Source organism: Chenopodium album, chromosome 15 (genome assembly GCF_948465745.1).
Source record: "Chenopodium album chromosome 15, dcCheAlbu1.1, whole genome shotgun sequence".
Taxonomy (NCBI): domain Eukaryota; kingdom Viridiplantae; phylum Streptophyta; class Magnoliopsida; order Caryophyllales; family Amaranthaceae; genus Chenopodium; species Chenopodium album.
Window position 1 is genome coordinate 18818604 of NC_137848.1, and position 18984 is coordinate 18837587.

The 18984-nt window shown below is 30.2% G+C and overlaps 1 protein-coding gene across 1 annotated transcript; it reads right to left on the reverse strand.

The window, feature by feature from the left end:
* Positions 1-1433: 1433 nt before the first annotated feature.
* Positions 1434-6221, reverse strand: LOC145583042 (uncharacterized protein C24B11.05-like). Its single transcript, XM_081640155.1, has 8 exons — positions 6071-6221; positions 5701-5766; positions 5522-5619; positions 4514-4551; positions 4237-4324; positions 3868-4077; positions 2847-2912; positions 1434-2161 (listed from the first exon to the last, which is right to left on the reverse strand). Exons 1-8 carry the CDS (start codon positions 6129-6131, stop codon positions 1991-1993), a joined length of 798 nt encoding a protein of 265 aa, XP_081496281.1. The 5' UTR covers positions 6132-6221; the 3' UTR covers positions 1434-1990.
* Between the last annotated feature and the right edge of the window lie 12763 nt (positions 6222-18984).

The window sequence follows — 18984 nt, forward strand, 5'->3', positions numbered from 1 at the left end:
AATGGAAGATCAGAGGAGGCGGCCAATAAGTGTACGAGCCACCCCCTCTGAGGGGCAAATGTTTAGGGTAAAAATACCCCAAGTACGTGGCCCAATCTCATAGTGACACGTGGCCCAGTAAGAAGGCGACACGTGGCGTTATGAGAGGTTAACACGTGTCCTCCTGACAGGGTGACACATGCCAGCTACCTTTAAATACACAATACAACATCAGAAAGAGAAAAAGGCGTTGATTACATCAGGCCCAAATCCCGAGAAACACCTTGAATGCCATAAAACGGCGTCCCCCGTGACACGTGGTGACCCCTGATTGCGCAGCCAATCACGTCACGAAATTCTAGGGTATAAACCCTAGAGGGGCACATGTTCCCACCCCTATAAATACCCTAATCATTTATGATGGGAGGGGGGATTGGGACATAACATAAATATAGAGCATTAAAAAGCTCCAACTTCTCTCTACTTTCTCTCTCTAGCTTTTCCGATTTCCGATCTCTAACTTGATCGTCGGAGGCGAATATTCCGATAAACGGAATATTCGTTGTTTTGCAGGTGTCCAAGTCTCATTGTCAGAAGAACGCGACCAGTATCCGAGGAGTTCACAAAAAACCCCGAAACATCCGTTGTTTTGCAGGTACAGGCGCAGTCAGATCTATCTCTGAGCTGTAACTCTCCCGAGGGACAAAAACACCCAAAACAACTCTAAAACTTTTCATATGTGTAACCTCTGTATTTAATTTTCTCTAAAATTTAACTTCTAAGTAATTGCACAATAAGTTACAATTTAATTTGTAAGAAATTAATCACATACTAATGGTTGTTGATTCCTAGATGGTACAAGTAGTTTTCTAAATTGAAAACCAGTTAAGTAATTACACAGATTAATATTTACATGTATGCTACTGTATCTCTCTTTCAATTCTCAAATATTTTTTTCTATTTTTTGAATTTATTTTAAACTTAAGATAATGTTTTCAATATATTATTTAAATTTAAGGTAATTCTTTCATTTAGTATTTAAACAAAATACGGGGCATCACTAGAGCTACAAACTAGTTTAGAATAATATCACATGATGTCATACTAAATTCTTCATGATGTGTGGTTCACAATATTATGTTTTTTTAATATGTGTGGTTCAAAATAACAATATATTTAAAACTAATTATATTGTTATTGAATCACGTTGCTGAAAACTATAAAATTAATTACAAATAAAACAATCTTTTAGGAATGGAGGGATTATCGACCAATCAATATAAAGGAGATATTTTTTTGTGAGGTGGAGAATGAAATGAGGAAGGTCGAGAAAGCCAAAGGTAGATAGTATGAGCCACAATCAACATAGAGCCCACGTTGTAGCTATCAGAGAAATCGCATCATACATCCACTAAAAGTCATCTTAAAAGTAAACAACACTTAACAAATTTCAATTATTGTAAGCATATACTTGTAGATGATCACTATGCTGAGTTGTTGATGCTTAGGAATGTTCTGGATATTCTTCACATTATTATTATTCATAACAAGATCAGATGACATTCATGAAATTTACAATAATGTCCTCATAAGTTCACAACACCTATGTGCATGCATTTACAAAACTCCAAAACATACAAATAGAGAAGAAAAGATATACACGTTACATTGTCAACTAGATTTAGGTTTAGTTCCAACATCCATCGAATATGAGTAGCAATCTTCGCACTCTTACATATAACCGCACTTCTTTAGCTAAGATCACGCACGTTTTTTAAATAAGTTTTGTTGTCAACTAGATTTAGGTTTAGTTCCAACATCCATCGAATATGAGTAGCAATCTTCGCACTCTTACATATAACCGCACTTCTTTAGCTAAGATCATGCACGTTTTTTAAATAAGTTTTGTTCCCACTTTAGGAGAGTGACGATTTTATATTTTAGGAGTGCTAAAATCAATTCACCCAATCTTTTGACGAAGTATTGGAGGTAGTGGAATTTTAAAAAGTATTTAAGCACCAACAATAAGAAGGTTCTCAAGATCACTCCTAGACCGTCCAATTGCCCTTTCATCGTCTTTTGTCGATCCATTGATTTGCCATATCTCTGGAATTGCTTGTGCTAAGTTATTCACTGACTCAAGAGCATAATCTGCATCTTGAGTTTTTGTTGTTCGTCCAACCTTCAAATTTTTCACCAAAAGCAAAGTATTAGTAATAATTTTCATAAGATCCTATGTGAAATTCAAGTTTTAAACATTCTTAGATTTAAAAAGATAATTTTACAATAGACACAACTTTAACATATACTTTGTACTAACAAAACTAACATAGATTAACTTATTGCAACAAGCTAAGGATAAGTTTTCTCCATATATAAAATAGATGATAACCTTGTCTTTAGTGAAAAAATGTGGCATCTTAGGAAGGCAATTAATTTGGCATCTACAATTAATATACATAGACAACATACATAGGTTCTTTAATTCAAAACCAACTTTTTTTCAATCTTAGGTCCTTTGTGCATTTATCCATTAACAAAGTTGTTAAATGTTGATAGGATAATGTAGTAACCAATTAGAACTTGACGTGTAGATTTTTACAAACCTTTGATAAAAGGAGGTCGTGTAAGCCTAGTACAACTCACGTGGTATTTTATTTATTTAGATGGGGCACACGTCTAACATGAAAACGACACCGTTATTAAAATATTATTGGAGAAAAAAAACAAAAAATTAACAGAATTACAAAAAAACAAAATAAAATACGAGTACTACGGCAAAATTAAAAATAAAAAGGGAAAATAATATAGAGCAGTACTACGGGCAAATGCGTTAAAAATAGTTTTGTCGGTGGAAGTGAACTTACCAGTACAGTTTTGAGACCGAGAGCTTTTCCAGCGGCGACGTTTTTAACATTGTCATCCAAAAATAACTGCAAAATCAGTCAGATATTTGACACCTTAGCGTTCGATTTTGTATACATCGTATTTAATTACAAACGTGTTATACTGTCTCACTTGTTTTGTTCTAGAATTTGCTTTTATGTGTTGTTAATTTAAGTGCTTTGTCTTTATTAGATGTCTTAATAACCTTTTCTTGTTCGAATGCTAGTTGTCTCGTAAAGAAAATCTACATTTTTTAAAACAGAGAGAGCATAATTTGATATACTTAACTTAATATGCCGTAATTTTTATTCTGTAACTAGCTAAATTTATGCATCTAACTAGCAAAGTTATAGAAATGATCAATTATTTTAATTATATAATGACGTACTTAATTTAATTTGTTTGTTAATTTTTAAAAAGAGTTTTTAGTCCATACATTTTTATCTCACATTAATTTAAATTAACTTATTGGTATTACTTTGAGGACATTTTTGTCATTTCACTATGTGTTGGTTAACATATTATTTTGTTCCTGTTCTGAAGTTGTTTTGTGATATCACCTCAATTATTAAACTTTTTTCAGCATATTTAATAAATTGTCAAATTGAAAAGGATATAAGTAAATAAAACTTGAAACATATACGCAGAAATTATGGTACTCCCTCCGTTTCATAATATTAGTCCCATATACTATTTTGGGTGTTATAAAAATATATACCCATATTGAATATATTTCATTTATAACTTGATTTTTTTTTTTTTTTGAATTAATAAGTTGGGAATTGATGACATGACTCTAAGTAAGGAAATCTATATCTTAAATTATGCAATTATGACTTGTATTTTCCTAATAAAAAATTAAAAAAGTTAAATAAGGTAAACTAATTATGAATTATGTTATATTTTAATGTTAGATTCTAAGTATATTTCTTTTCTTATTTTATGTGATTGATTCCATATGTGACTAATATTATAAAACGGAGGAAGTATTGTATTTCTTACGGTGCGATGAGGATCAATATTAGCAGCAGAAATAGCAATTTCCATAGCATCAATCGACGGCTTTAGAACAACAGGAATTCCATCAGGACGAGTGGCCATTGAGAGGTTTGGATTAAGTGTTTCAAAGCATATAATTTGCTCAAAACAATCCCCTATTCCAAGCCTGTTTAAAGCCTTTGTAGCATGAACTCGGTCTGAATTCGTAAAAATCTGCCCTCAAATTAAAAAAAAATAAAACAAAAAAGAATATTAATGAATTATCAAAGGTATTCGTTTACCACATGTACCTAAACAAACAAATAAATTGAATAGTAACGTAACTATTAATTTCGAACAAACTAAAATTAGTATTATGTTGATGAAACATACGATCTTCCTTTGGGTGATGCTGAGTAAGATGTTGCGTAGGTTAGGATTTGGCTTGATCTGCGCGTATGGCAACCTCCCGTGCACGAAACTGTCAATTGTCGAACCAAATTTATTAGACGTCTTACTCTTTACCAATTGATATAAAAAGAATTCGATAGACCAAGGAACCAAATTAAGACTCAACAATTACGTACTTAAAAATGTATACAAAAAATAAATAAACTAGAACTATTAAATTAAGTAATTAGATACTTCGTATATAATTACAATTACGAACCTGTGGTAATCATCAGCATCAATATCATAACCTAGTGCCTGTAAGTCCAATAATACAAATAATTATTGTTAGAATTATCAACCAGTTATACGTACTAGTCAATTTGTCATCATTATTATCATTCCTGTATTTTTCATTTTATTTTTAAAAAATTTCCGATCCTCGTAGTTTATAAATGGAGTATTTTGTAACTATATTTTAAAATAAAATTTTTTAAAAAAATAAAAAATGGAATTTTGTGCTTAGTTGCTAAGTTTTAATCAATGGTATATTTTAACAAAATTATACAAAAATAAGCAATATAAGTATATTAAAAACATTTATAATTACATATGTTTTGATGTATATATAACAACATATAATCAAGAAAAAAGTTGCTTCTAAAAGAAAAAGGGAAAAATTAGACCATAAGCTAAGAAACTTCTAGGAAATTGGGGGTATAAACATTTAAAGTTATATTTGTATTGTAATACTATAAAGTTTACTTGTCATTTGTCAATAATAGTTATTGATTATTATTTTACTCTTTAAAATTTTTGTTAGAGGGAAAGCCAAATTAAGATTTGTAAACGAGATTTGATTACAGATTTTAAGTATCACATCGAAACTTTTTATAACTTTAATCAACTAAACTAGTTAAATATCTACTAAGTTATGTTATTGTATACAAATTATCATTTTGTTAATACAATAATTATAAAATATTAATATCGATTTTTGAATGTAAAAAAAAAAAAAAACTTTAAAAGTCAACATGTTTTAATTTTTTTTTTTTTTTTGAAAAACACGGAGCAATATATTAATTAATCAAGGGATAAAACATCCGACAAAACGTACGGATTAACCTCACACGGACAATGGTTAATCCACACTTGCTCCACACCGAAAGGAATAACTTTAGCTAGGTGTGGCAATAAAATTGCCATCCCTTTTTACATGTTTTAATTTTTAGAAGAAGGAAGAAGAAGCAAAATTTTAAAAATACGAAGTATATTAGTCAAAACTTACCCGTAATCCAGCAAGAGTGCTACCATACGATTTGAATAGCTCAACACGAAGAGTCGAAGCTTGATCACTTGTGAATCCACATTTCTCCACCAAAAAATCTACAATAATTTCATTATAATTATAAATTTATGATTGATTATTTTAATTTTAAATATTGTCAAAATAAAAAGTTCAAGAACCTTCGATGTTTTTCTTGAGAGCCAGACCAATTCCGGTGTGAGAAGAATACAGAGTATCATCCAAGTCTGCATATTCAAATCATTTAAATTTCACGTCATTGTTCAATTTCTATCTAATGTGATCTTATTATTTGTCAATGGAAATTAAAATTATCCGAGCTTAAAGTAAAAGCATTAATAACACTGATCAACATATTATTTTATTATTTTGTGACGTACACCTAAATTAAGTACTTAATTCTAATATGTTGCAGAATCTGTGCTTTTAGCGACTGAATTTACCGACTACCTCAAATTCATATAACAAAATTATAATTAAAAACTTAAAAAATTAGCTTTAATAAAATTGTATCTAAAGTGAGTTAATTACCAAACATAAGGCAATCAAAAGGGGAGGAGGTAGAAGCACGAGATAAATTTCCGAAATCCATCGTATAAAACAGATGAAAAACAATGAAGCTAAAATGTAGGAATATTTTTGAAGAAAATGAGGTTAATTTTTGTAAGAAAAGAGTAGAATGAACAAGCAGAGGCTCAAAGGAACTAAAATGAAGAGGGTATTTATAGGAAGGGGTGGAAAGACGGACGAGAGAAAAAATATATTTAAAAATAAATTAAAAGAAAGAAAAAAGGATTAGGATGATGACGAATACACGATATTGATTGCTGACTAGACTTTCAATTTTTATTTAATTTTTTAATATAATATGATAAGCAAGAAGTTTAAACATAATTTTTATATAGGGCTGATCATAGTCATAATACTAGGTAGTCGGTTATCATGGATTACTGCTATGGTGTTATAGAGATATTTTGTATTTATAAAAGCTACTTTATTAATTTACAAACGACCAAATGGTAAACTAGCAGTACACAAGACGGGTTATTATAAAAAAATAATTAAATGAAAGAAAAAAGAAGGATTAGGAGCAGTAATTATTGTAATTTCGCGTTTAACAAAACGACACAGTTGCAAGAAGAGATTTTTTTTGACGGGCACAATTGCACGATGAATGTTACAAGAACAATTGACGATCAGGCAACCGTGAGTAACCTTTGGCCCCACACGTTGTTCCTTCATCTTACACGTTTTTTATGTTTCATTTTTAGTGCAAGTCTTTATGAATTATGGAAAAAAAATTAAATATTTGTACAATTTAAGGAAAGATGAAAAGGTAGAGTGAAATGATTGGATAAGTATGAATTCTATTGTCCCATTAAAAAAATTTGAAAAAGAGAAATATAATAAGAAGTTAAAAGAGAAAAGTGTTAATGAAATAAATTTATTAATAACACTGATTTGCACGTGATTTGTCATACTTTTTTAACTATTTTCAAATAAGAAAATATATACTATCTCCGTTAATAGTTATTTGCAACATTTGCTATAAACGGATGCTACTTATTATTTGCAACAAATGATTTTTTTTCCCTCTTTTAGTAAGTTTTTTTGTATGAAATGACCAAACTGCCCTCACTTAACCAACTTACTCCCTTAGTCATTTCTTACTCCCTTGATCATTTCATTGACCATACTCTATTATAAGTTTATAACCCTAACTTAATCATCTAATCTTAGAAAAAAAAAATCAGATCTTTTTTTTTAAAAAAAAAAAGCAAATCTCAACATTCATCTTATTCATCAAATTTCTCTCTCCTCCTTCATCATCAAATTCTCACTCCTTCTTCATCTTCCCATCTTCTATCCAGATCTGGAGGTGGTCTCCCGTGGGTTTCGTGGGTGTGGTGGTTGTAGGCGGAACGAGCTTCGTGGAAGGTGGTCTAGGTTTTGTGGGTTTTGTGGGCGGATCTACGCGACGTGGTCGTGGGTCTGGGTCTAAGTTTTGTGGTGGTTGATTCACTACTAAAATTCGGCTAAATTGCGACCATTTTTCTACGACCGTCAAAAAAACGGTCGCAAAATATGAAATCTGTGACCGTTTTTTAAACGATCGCAATATTACGACCGTTTTAAAGGCGGTCGCAAATTTGCGACTGTTTTGCGACCGTTTTTGGCTTTTTAAACGGCCGCAAAGATGTTTGAACAATTAAAAATAATTCTAAAATAAAATAACCCTTTTGCGACCGTCAAAACGGTCGTAAAAATAATCCTTTTGCGACCGTTTATCTGACAGTCGCAATTTTGCGACCGCAAAAAGCGGTCGCAGAAGGGTTTTTTTTTTTTTTTTTTTTTTAAAAAAAAAAGTAGGGTATAAAACAAATGTCTCATGTTCCCAAACCCTAATCTTCTTCACACGCACGCCGCTCATCTCTCTTCTCTTTCCTCTACATCCCCTTCTCTTTCCATTCTCTCTCCTCTTTCCCCTCCATCTCCCCTTTCTTCCTTCCTTTCTCACACGCCCCTCCATCTCCTTTTCTTTCCTTTTCCTTTCTTTCTCTTTCTTCTCTTTCTGTTATTACAGCACCATTTCCTCCATTTTCGTTCTCCTTTTCTTCTTCATTCAATTTCTTTTTCTTTGATTTTTTGTCAACAAACGGTTTTGGGTGTTCGGATTTTGTTGAACAAACGAAGAATTATTGTGTTTATGGTCAAATTCGAACATAAAAATTTCAGATCTGGAGTTTTTATGGTCGAATTTGACCATATAAACTCAAAGAGGAAGAAATATTGGGAAAGGTACGTGGTTTATTGCATTTTTTATTTGAATTTCCTTGTTCGAAATTTTTTGGGTTAATTTATGTGGGTTTGATTTTCTTGTTTTTTTTTTTTTTTGAATTTCCTTGTTTGAATTCTTTTTCTGGTATAATTTGTTTTGCTTGATGTTTGTGGGTTTGATTTTCTGGATTTTTTTTGCTTGATTTTCTAGATTTTTTTTGCTCGATTTTCTAGTTTTTTTTTTTTTGCTTGGTTTTTTGGATTTCTGTGGGTTTGAATTTCCTTGTTCAATTTTTTTTGCTTGTTCGAATTTTTTATTTAGTTAATTTTTGTGGGTAATTTGTTTTTGGTTTTCTATTGTTAGATTTCTAGTTCGTTTTCGTTTGATTTAATTCGTTATTGTAGTTTTTATTGATTTTGTTTGATTGCTGCTGGGATTTTTTTTTTCAGTTTTATTTTTTTATTTTTCTACTGGGTGACATTTATGGGGGTGGCTAGGTGAGATTTATGGGGTGGGCTAGTGTTTTCGAGGTGGTTGGTGGTGTTTTAGGGTGGGCATTGGTGGTGGGGCTGGTTGTGATGTAGGTGTTTTTTTTTTGTTTTCATTAAAACTTTTAGTAACGGCTTTAGACGGTCGCTAATATCAAGTTTTGCGACCGCCGCTTAAACCGGTTGCAATTATTAATATTTGCGACCGTTCCCCTTACAATCATTGAAAATATTAAAAACGGTCGCAAAAAATCTATGACCGTCAAACGGTCGTAATTTTGTTTTTCTGCGACCATGTAAATAACAACCACCACGTTACGACCGTTGACGGTTGCAATTCGTTTTAGCGACCATTTTTGCTATTTTTAACGACCGTCAGAGACGGTCACAATTTGGCCTAATTTTAGTAGTGATTTTCAAGGGTGGTAGGTGGCGTGGTGTTGGGTTTCGTAGGGTAGTGGGTGGCGTGGTGTTCGGTTTCATGGTGATGGTTTAATTGGAATTAATTCAATTCCTGGTGGTGGTGGTTTAATTGGCATTATTAGGGGCTTTCATGGTTGTTTTCGGTGAGTTTTGATGGTTTTCGTTGGGTTTTGGTGGGTTAGTGTTTCTTGGCGCATTTTGGTGGTTTTCGATGGGTTTTGGTGGTGGTTTTCGGTGGGTTCTGGGTTGTCGGTGGGTTAGGTGGTGGTGGTTTTAGGTGGGTTCGGTGGTGGTTGTGGTGTTTGGTGGGTTCGGTGGTGGTGGTTGTTTTGGTGGGTTCGGTGGTGGTGGTTGTTTTTGGTGGGTTCGGTGGTGGTGGTGGATCTTGGTGGGTTCGGTGGTGGTGGTTTTTGGTGCTGGGTTTGGTGGTTTAGTGGTTCTGCTTATTTTTGGGTTTTTTTAAAAAAAATTGGATTAGCGCTTAAGTACATGCCTTTATATTTCAATAATCTTGTTTTAAAACTTTTTCCTAGGAGTCCGTGCTACCCCCCTTTGTTGCAAATAACTGTTAACGGAGGTAGTATAATGCTTATTCATAACCCTAAGGGCTACATATAGCATTACTCAAAAAAAATTATGAATTCTTTTGTAGCAAATAAATTAATGATTAACGAAGAACAAACATAAGAACATACAAATTTAAGTGGATCGTTAAGGAGATTAACGATAATTTGATGTTAAAGATAAATATAAATTATAAACTTATTTGGTAATTAACTGGTAACTAATCATCATTATAGCTGATTGCATTAACTAGTTTGATTATTTATTTGTACAAATGACTAGCCGTGTAAAAGTGTTTTATAAATATCTGTTAATTGTTAACTATTTTAGTATAACAAGCTAATTTCAAATGAAAATTTTAAGGTACAAGCGTTTGTACCAAACGAAAAACGAGGAAAGAACATGTAGCTATTTTGTAAAGATTATACAGTTGTTTTGTAAAAAAATCCAATTTAATATTTTTTTAAATTTAAAAAATATTTGTAATATTAATAAAAAACATGATAATATTATGTAATGAACATTATTTATATATACTCGATCACCATACTTTAAAGACAAAATTCAAAAAACATTTCACAATATGTCAATGAACATTATGTCACAAAATAAAAGTACATTACACAGACAATCAAAGAACATGGACTTATGTCCTTTTCACTCTTTTTTGGTACAAATATGTTCTTTTTACTCTAAGTATATGTTCATTAAATTTTAATATATAGTATGTTATTTTTACTACAGTTGTATGTTATTTACATTTATATAATATGTTTTTTCCACAAAATGCTTGTACGGACCACGCATTGAATTTCAAAGGACTCCTTGTTAGGAAATATATGGGTTTAATTATATTTGACTAATGCGAATAAGTCAATATAAAAAATAAGAACGATGAAAACAATAAAGAAGATAAACACAGACTACAGTTATTTATTTGGTTTGCTCACATTAGACCTACGTCTACAGGTGGGGGATTCGAGAGCTTATGGCGGGTGAGTTGAGGGAGGAAAGTGGCGATGAGGTGGTGCTATATATAATTGGTGGGGAGATGGGTGGGTTGGTATTGGGCTTGGATGTGTTGCTGTTGTGTTTAGCTTGCGAAGCAATGTTGGAGGCTGCGAGTTAGCATGATTTAATAGTCACAAATTCAAATTTCATTCACCCTTCCTTTCAAGTGAAAGGTTTTTTTTTTTTTTTTTTTTTTTTTTTTTTTTTTTTGAGGTCATCAAGTGAAATGTTAAGTGATGGCCATTATATCGTACCCACAATTCAAACCCAACATGCTCTCATATGAGGAAGTGTGATATAGTATAGAACCTAATTTTAGGCCTCAACGATCGGCTAAAATTTTTGATTGAGTTGGTTTTCTAACAAAGCTCAATTGGAATTTTGGAGTATATAAAAGAAAATGACTCTAAATTAATGTATTAGTATTTGATTAGATGCCATTCTTGTGTTGGGTTTTCTGTTTATTATCTTAAGAGGAATCTAATTCCATATCAAGAAGAATAATTGTAATCCAAGTAATTTCTCCAAAAATGTTATGAGGAATAAGATTCTATTTATATGATTCCATTAAACGAATAATGACATGTGATGTTTGAGCATTGGCGATTTGTTAACTCCTTTCCGATTAAAATGTTCAAACTTATCTTGTGTTTTGGCAAATATCATGAAATCACCCTTTACTACATAATGCATGTGCTCTAAAGGAGGTAGGCCCTGTTTTTTAGAGCTGCTCTGCTCTGCTGTAATCTGTTCTGCTCTGCTTAAAAATAATACTTAACATTTAATTATTATAATAATAATAATTAATATTTAATAATAATAATAAATAATTAATATTTAATAATAAGAATAATTAACATTGAATTATTATAATAATAATAATTAATATTTAATAATTACGAATAATTATTATTTAATAATAATAATAAATAAATAATATTTAATAATGATAATAATTAATATTGAATTATAATAATAATAATAATTAATATTTAATAATTATAATAATTATTATTTAATAATAATAATAATAAAATTAAAAATTAATATTAATGATAATAATAAATAATTATTATTTAATAATAATAATATTATTAAAATTATTATTTAATAATAATAATAAATAATTAAAATTTAATAATTATAATAATAATTAATATTGAATAATAATAATAATAAGTATTTAATAATAATAATATTTAATAATTATAATAATAATAATAGTGGTAATAATAATAATAATTGATTTTTTATAACAAAAATTAATATTTAAAGATAATAACTAATAATAATAATAATAATAATAATAATAATAATAATAAAATCTGCTCTGCTCTGCTCGGCTCGGTTCGGGTCTGCTGAAATCTGCTCTGTTGTATCCATAAGCTCAAAAGAACAGGGTCGTAGTTTCCTTTCCCCACCACCATTTGCTTCAAGGTTAATCGTGTTGATAATATCTTTAAGTGTTTAGGCCGGTTGATATGATTAATTGGTTGAACAACATGGTTAATTGTCTGAATGATATGATTAATTATCTGAATGCTACATATTTAAATATCTAGACTGTGATGATATAATTAGTTGGTGAAAATAATAATATAATTAATTGTCCGAGCCAGATGATATGTCATATGTTTCAATTACCAGTTTTTTTGAAGGTTGTGCTTTCCCTTTTTTTTTGTGAACTGCTAAACGCCGCTCCCATTTTACATACTAACGCTCCCTTTTTTACATGAATGGACTAGTTTACCCTTTTTGCAAGTTGTAGTAGACAAAAGGATTTTGTTGGTCATGAACATTATTATATCAAACGGTCCCCTCAAATTTATACCACGTCAATCCCTAGCCCTCAAATTTTCGTTTTTTTTTATTTTTATTTTCTGGAAATGGGACATCCGCCCAAAAAATCCGGATGTCCCAAGGTGGATCCGCCTGAAATTTCCGGATCCACCTTGGGACATCCGGATTTTTTGGGCGGATGTCCAAAATCCAGGTTTTTTTCTTCTTCTTCTTCTTCTTCTTCTTCTTCTTCTCAAAATATTAATTACAATTAGTATCGTGGTTAAATTACTTTGTTTATTAATTACAATTAGTAATGTATAGTTATAAAACTAATTAAGTCTTTAAGTTCTTACATTACATACAACAAAATAAAATATAAAAATGTCCAGTTCTTTACATTACATGCCGAACCACACTAACAATAATCACAATAACAACAACAATAATCATAATAACAATAATCATATTAACAATAACATACTACTACTACTACTACTACTACTACTACTACTACTACTACTACTACTACTACTACTACTACTACTACTACTACTAATAACAATAATCAGTTTTTTAAACAAAATTATTCACGAAAAAAAAATCGAAAATCAGGAACATCGACGTAGATTTTTCGGAAACACCACAGAGGATCCGCCTGAAATTTCCGGATCCTCCAAGGTGTTTTCGGAAAATCTAGGCGGAAGTCCTGGATTTCCATTTTTTTTTCTTTTTTTTCGTGAATAATTTTGTGTTTAGGATTAGTGTTTTGTGTTGGATTATTGTTGACAGTATCCTATTTTTACGAGTATCCTAGTCATGAGTATTTATATGCTAGGGGTAAAAATGGAAATCTCTTAAAAAATGCGAGCGTTAGTATGTAAAATGGGAGCGACGTTTAACAACACCCTTTTTTTTGGCTTGTCTCACGGGGCCATTAGTGAGAAAATCTCACCTATTAGCTTCTCTATTTTTAATTATTATATGACTATATGTTTTTACAAAAACTTGATATTATTAAAGTAGTCAATGACACAAATCAAACAAAGTATAATGAAAATAATTTTAATCCATGATTTGCTTTAATTTAAGTAATAGAAACAAAAATTGACAAAGGCTAGAGCACAAAATAATTTTACCTAACTCTAAATTATCAGAGCATGGAATAATTTCATCGGTCACACCAGTTAGTGAATCAATGTCGTCTTACTTTATCATCTTTTGCTATTTTTGTATGAGCTCTTTTTCAAAATAATGTTGGGAAAAACTCCAATTCCTCAAATATAGTTTCTTTTTCTTTTATTCCCTAAATACCGTCTACGTAAGAAAGTTAGTAAAAACCGATTTTTTTTTTTTTTATTTTTTTTTTATTTTTTTTTATCAGTTAAGGGAGAAACCGCTACTAAGTATCGGTTTTTAGAAGTGAAAACCGCTACTTGGTTTTCTGCTGTAATTTTTTTTTAAAAAAAAAATATTTAAAGCTAGCAACATAAATCTTTCAACAAACATATACTCCATAATTAAAAAAAAAAAACAAAAACAGAGTTCACATAATTATAATACTCCAATACTGATAGTAATACTTGGAAGAAAATAAAACAGAGCTAATTATGGTTAACTCCAAATCAAACAAAAACAAAACTTAAAAAAAAAAAGTTAGTATGATCAGATCTGGATTACATAGTTACAAAAATTGAATAAATTAACAAGTGAATTGAAAAAATAGAAATGAAATTAGGCCTAAATTAACAATTGAATTGAAAAAATAAAAACAAAATTAGGCATAAACTATACTAACCCTCCATTATCCCTAATTTAAACATCAACCATCTCTAGCGTCTAGCGCCACTTCGATGGCGGAATCAGGTGGAGTAGAGCAATTTTTCTCCATGTTTGAGCAGTGTTAGAAGTTTTAGAACGAATGTCGTTGTTGAGGAATTTATTTTGCTTTTACTGGAAACCAAAAGTGAGAAGGTGAGAGAGAATAAAGTTTAACCTTTTTTTTTTTTTTATATAATACTCAAAGCTCTAAAACCGCCACTTGTACTTGAAATGGCGGTTTACTAAGATAAAACTGCTACTTGTTTTTATCTTAGTAAACCGCAAGTAGCTGTTTTCACATAAAACCATAAAAAATAAAAAAAATTAATTGAACCGGTGACATGGACAGTATTGTGGGAATTTATAAAAAGATTTTATCTTAGTAAACCGCAAGTAGCTGTTTTCACATAAAACCATAAAAAATAAAAAAAATTAATTGAACCGGTGACATGGACAATATTGTGGGAATTTATAAAAAGAGTGACTGCATTTGTAGAATTGAGTTTTTTAGCAGCAATATTTAGGAAAAGGGCTCTTTTTGTATTGCAATGTCCTTTTTTATATGTTTGTCTTATTGAAAAAAAAAAAAAAAAAACTCTAACCTCTCTTCTTTCTTTTTTCTCCTCTCTCCTAAATGCTGGCCTCCTTTGTTGATATTTGAAGAGGTTTTCATCGGATTTTTTCAATAGAAGCCCAATCTTTGTTTCTTTAATTTTTTTTTAGGTCCTAATAATGGTTCTTCCGTTTGTGAGGAATTAGATAGTCTACCTCAAAATTAAAGAAAGAGTTTTCGATATCATTTAAATAAAAAGAATTTATCGATATCCTTTAAAAGATAGAGTTTTACGACATCCTTTGAAAGACAAGGTATTCTTCCTCCACAAATTATGAATCGACAAGCACTTGGTATAGCCTCAAGGTATGCGAGGCTACAATTGATGTTGATAGCTTGCATTTAGGTTCAAAGTTATCACAAAAATTCTCTTCCTCCACAAATTATGAATCGACGACAGATCCACTAAAAATAAAACTTATATGAGACAATAAATCATTGTGCCAAATTATACGTATATCTACACACTCTGTATTTGGATTCTTAGACCTTTTCCTAGTTAATTTTGATTTTGGTTTTATTAAATTTATTTATTTTTTCTTGTTAAATGTCAATTTTTTTAGTACGTCCTCTGTTTTATTGAATGCATTGCTTTCTAAAAATAGAAGCTTTAATCTAGATGCATCACTTTTCCTTTTAGTCTATCAATTCTCTCCATCTTTCTCTTATCACATATACCCTCTATAATTTTTTTCTCAAAAATCTCTCTCTACTCAAAAAATTGTCTAGGAGTTCGTAATTACAAAAGTAATACAACCAAAAATAACGGAGGGAATATTATTTATAACTCTATTATACTACCGCTGTCTTTTTTAGTTGACACATTTTGATTTTAGCACTATTCACACACTTATCTTTGACCGTGATTTGTGATTTATACGTAATGAAAAATATAGTCATATGGGATCTTGTTAGATTTGTGACTATATAGTTTCACAATATCAATTTTTTTTATAATTTTTGCTTATTGGGAATTAAAGATATTAATGATTGAATTTGTGAATTGGCAAACGTAACTAAAAAAACGTGTCAACTAAAAAGAAACAGAGGAAGTATAAGCGAAGGGGTATTTTAGACAAATAATTATCATTAAACACTATATTGGATTGGGGTATTTTCCACAAATAATTATCCAATAACTTATACTTTATTTAAAAAAAATAAACAAGGAGAAAAAAAAAAATCAATGACATTTTAAATTGTCAACAATATAATCAAAATTCAAAACTTTGAAACTATACTATTTAAACACATTTAGCAAAGTTAAATTTGATATTCTATAATTGATTCATTAATCAATCAAATAAATTATTCGCAATAATTTTCCAAAACCTCATTTAGTGATCAAAATAACAATGTTAAGCAAAATTATATCAATTAATACTTTGGATGTTAATTATGATATGACTTGATTTTTTTTTCCTTCTTTTGGTGCTAACAATTGGCGAGGCCCCAAGAAAAAAAAAGTAAAGTTCTCTCTCCAAAAAAATCTTGCGTGGACCTGGTCCACAATAATATTATAGTGAACCCGAGGCTTATATGCACGCAACTGATGTTATATGGAACATGTGACCCTAATTTTTACATAGTAACTTAATTTTTAACATATTAACCTTTATTAAAACTTGTGTGACATTTAACATTCCTGTGAACTTGAAGTATGACGTTAAGTTAAACATAGTGACCCTAATTTTACCATATTATTCTCTTATTATTTATATTGAACACTATATAAAAAAATTCATTAAACAAAGTAAAATAACCTCGTATAGCCTTTATAATATCACAATGACTATTATTTCCCATAATAACCTTTATTTTAATATAGAGACCTTTTTTTTTTATTAATATAAAACAACGAACAATAGTGTCTATATTATTAGTCGTCCACAATATATTACCGTGGACCATGTCCATTTAAGAATTTGTACCATCTTAATATACTTAAAACAATCTCTTTCTATTACTTCGTGTCTATCTATATATCTTTATTTTGTGGTATATTTCTCTTTCTATATGTATATATCTTATCTTTTGGTAGGACCATGTACATAGTTACATTAGGGTGTTTGAATATTGAGCATTATGATTTGTAGTTAATAAATTAGAAATTTTGAATTTTAACATCACAGAAACACAAGAATGTGAGTTTTAACACTACTACTACTACAAAAAAAAAAAAAAAAAAAAAAAAAAAAAAAAAAAAAAAAAAAAAAACTTTTATTTTAACACTAAGTTATTGATAGTTTAAAAATTTTGATTTTACCACCACTTAACTTATTTATGGATGAAATCCGTTAATGGGATCCACAATGCCTACGTGTCAATATATTATTGGTCTAAAATAATAAAAAAAATTGAAAAAAAAAACAAAAACCCTAAAAATAATCCAGCCACCCCACCCCACCTCTGGCAGCGCGCCACCGCCATCACTCACCCTAACAGCTCCGTTCACAGCCCCAATCATCGACAACTTCTCCCCCTCCCCAAACCGACAACCCTCTCCAACAGCCACAGAAAACGACCGTCGCTAACGACCGCTGTATTTCAAACCCTTTAAAACGGTCACCGAAAACGGCCGCCTATGATCGAAATCGGCAGATTTAGGGCCAAAATGGTCGATTTTGACCATAAACCGAACGATTGCGACGGTAAGTGGCCGATTTAGGGCTGTTTTGTGGGTGTTTGGGGTTTGTTGGCAACACAAGGATCTTCCAGTGGCGACACTAACAACAGGAAGCGACCTTCTCTCAATTACTTCCGGTGGTTGGGGCTGGGAACGGGAAGGTCAGGGGTGGGGTTGTGGTGGCGGCGCTTGCGATGGGGCTGGAGTGGCTAGGTTAGTTTTAGGGTTTTGTTGCTTTGTTGTTTCTTTTAATTTTTAATTTTTCTTTTTTTTCTAAACAAATAATATGACGACACATGGCACAATGGACTCTACTTAAAGGAATTTTGGACGGCAACTGTTAAGTGGTGGTAAAATAAAATTTTGTAACTTTCGTTGGTGTTAAAATAAAAGTTTTTTTTTGTAGTGTTAAAACTCAAATTTGTGTTTTTTTTATTTTATTTTTTTTTTAAAAAAAAAAATAAAATTTTTCCTAACAATTTTTTTTTAAAATGTATAATTACGATCTTATATTTACTGTACATTTGATGGCTCATTTTCATTTATCGCTTCATTTTAATTATTTATTAACATAGTTCTTTTCTATTACATTGTTATAAATTATACTGTATAAACAATTTTCAATTTTAATCATTCATTTTTGATGAAAATTTAGAAGTATTAATTCATTGATTATGGTAATTTCAAATAGTAATTTTTTAAAAAATACATATTACTATAATACTCCTTCTATTTTTAAATACTTGCTCCATTTCTCCCGCGCATGTTAGCCGATGCTAATCTTTGATCAATAATATCTTTAATTATCAATAAGTATAAATTTTAACAATTAAAAATTAATAATTTATTCATTGGGACGATTTCAACAAGTATTCACAAACTTATATTTTTTCTTATGTATAAATCACAAACATTAGTCAAAGTAGGACAATTAATAGTGCAAAACGTAGAAATGGAGCAATTATTTTAAACGGAGGGTGTATTAAAAATAGATTTCTTGATATTGACTATGCCTTATAAAAGATTAACCATAGTGCAAAACAACGCTAGTGTACTTGCTCCATTTTTCCATGAGCGGGGTTTTAGAAGAAATAGTAAAAAAAAAAATAAAATATAATGAAAGTGGGATTGAGTGAAAAATATTAAAATATAATATGTTGTTAAAAAAAATATTAAAATATAATATGGAGGGACCATTAGTAGGGAGAAAAATAATAAAAATATTACAAACATTTTCTTAAAAAAATAAACAAATAATAAAATACGGTAGCAAAAGAAAAATGGAGCAGGTAATACTTCGTCAAATATAAAGGGAGTAGTGGAGTACATTGTAAGGAGGAG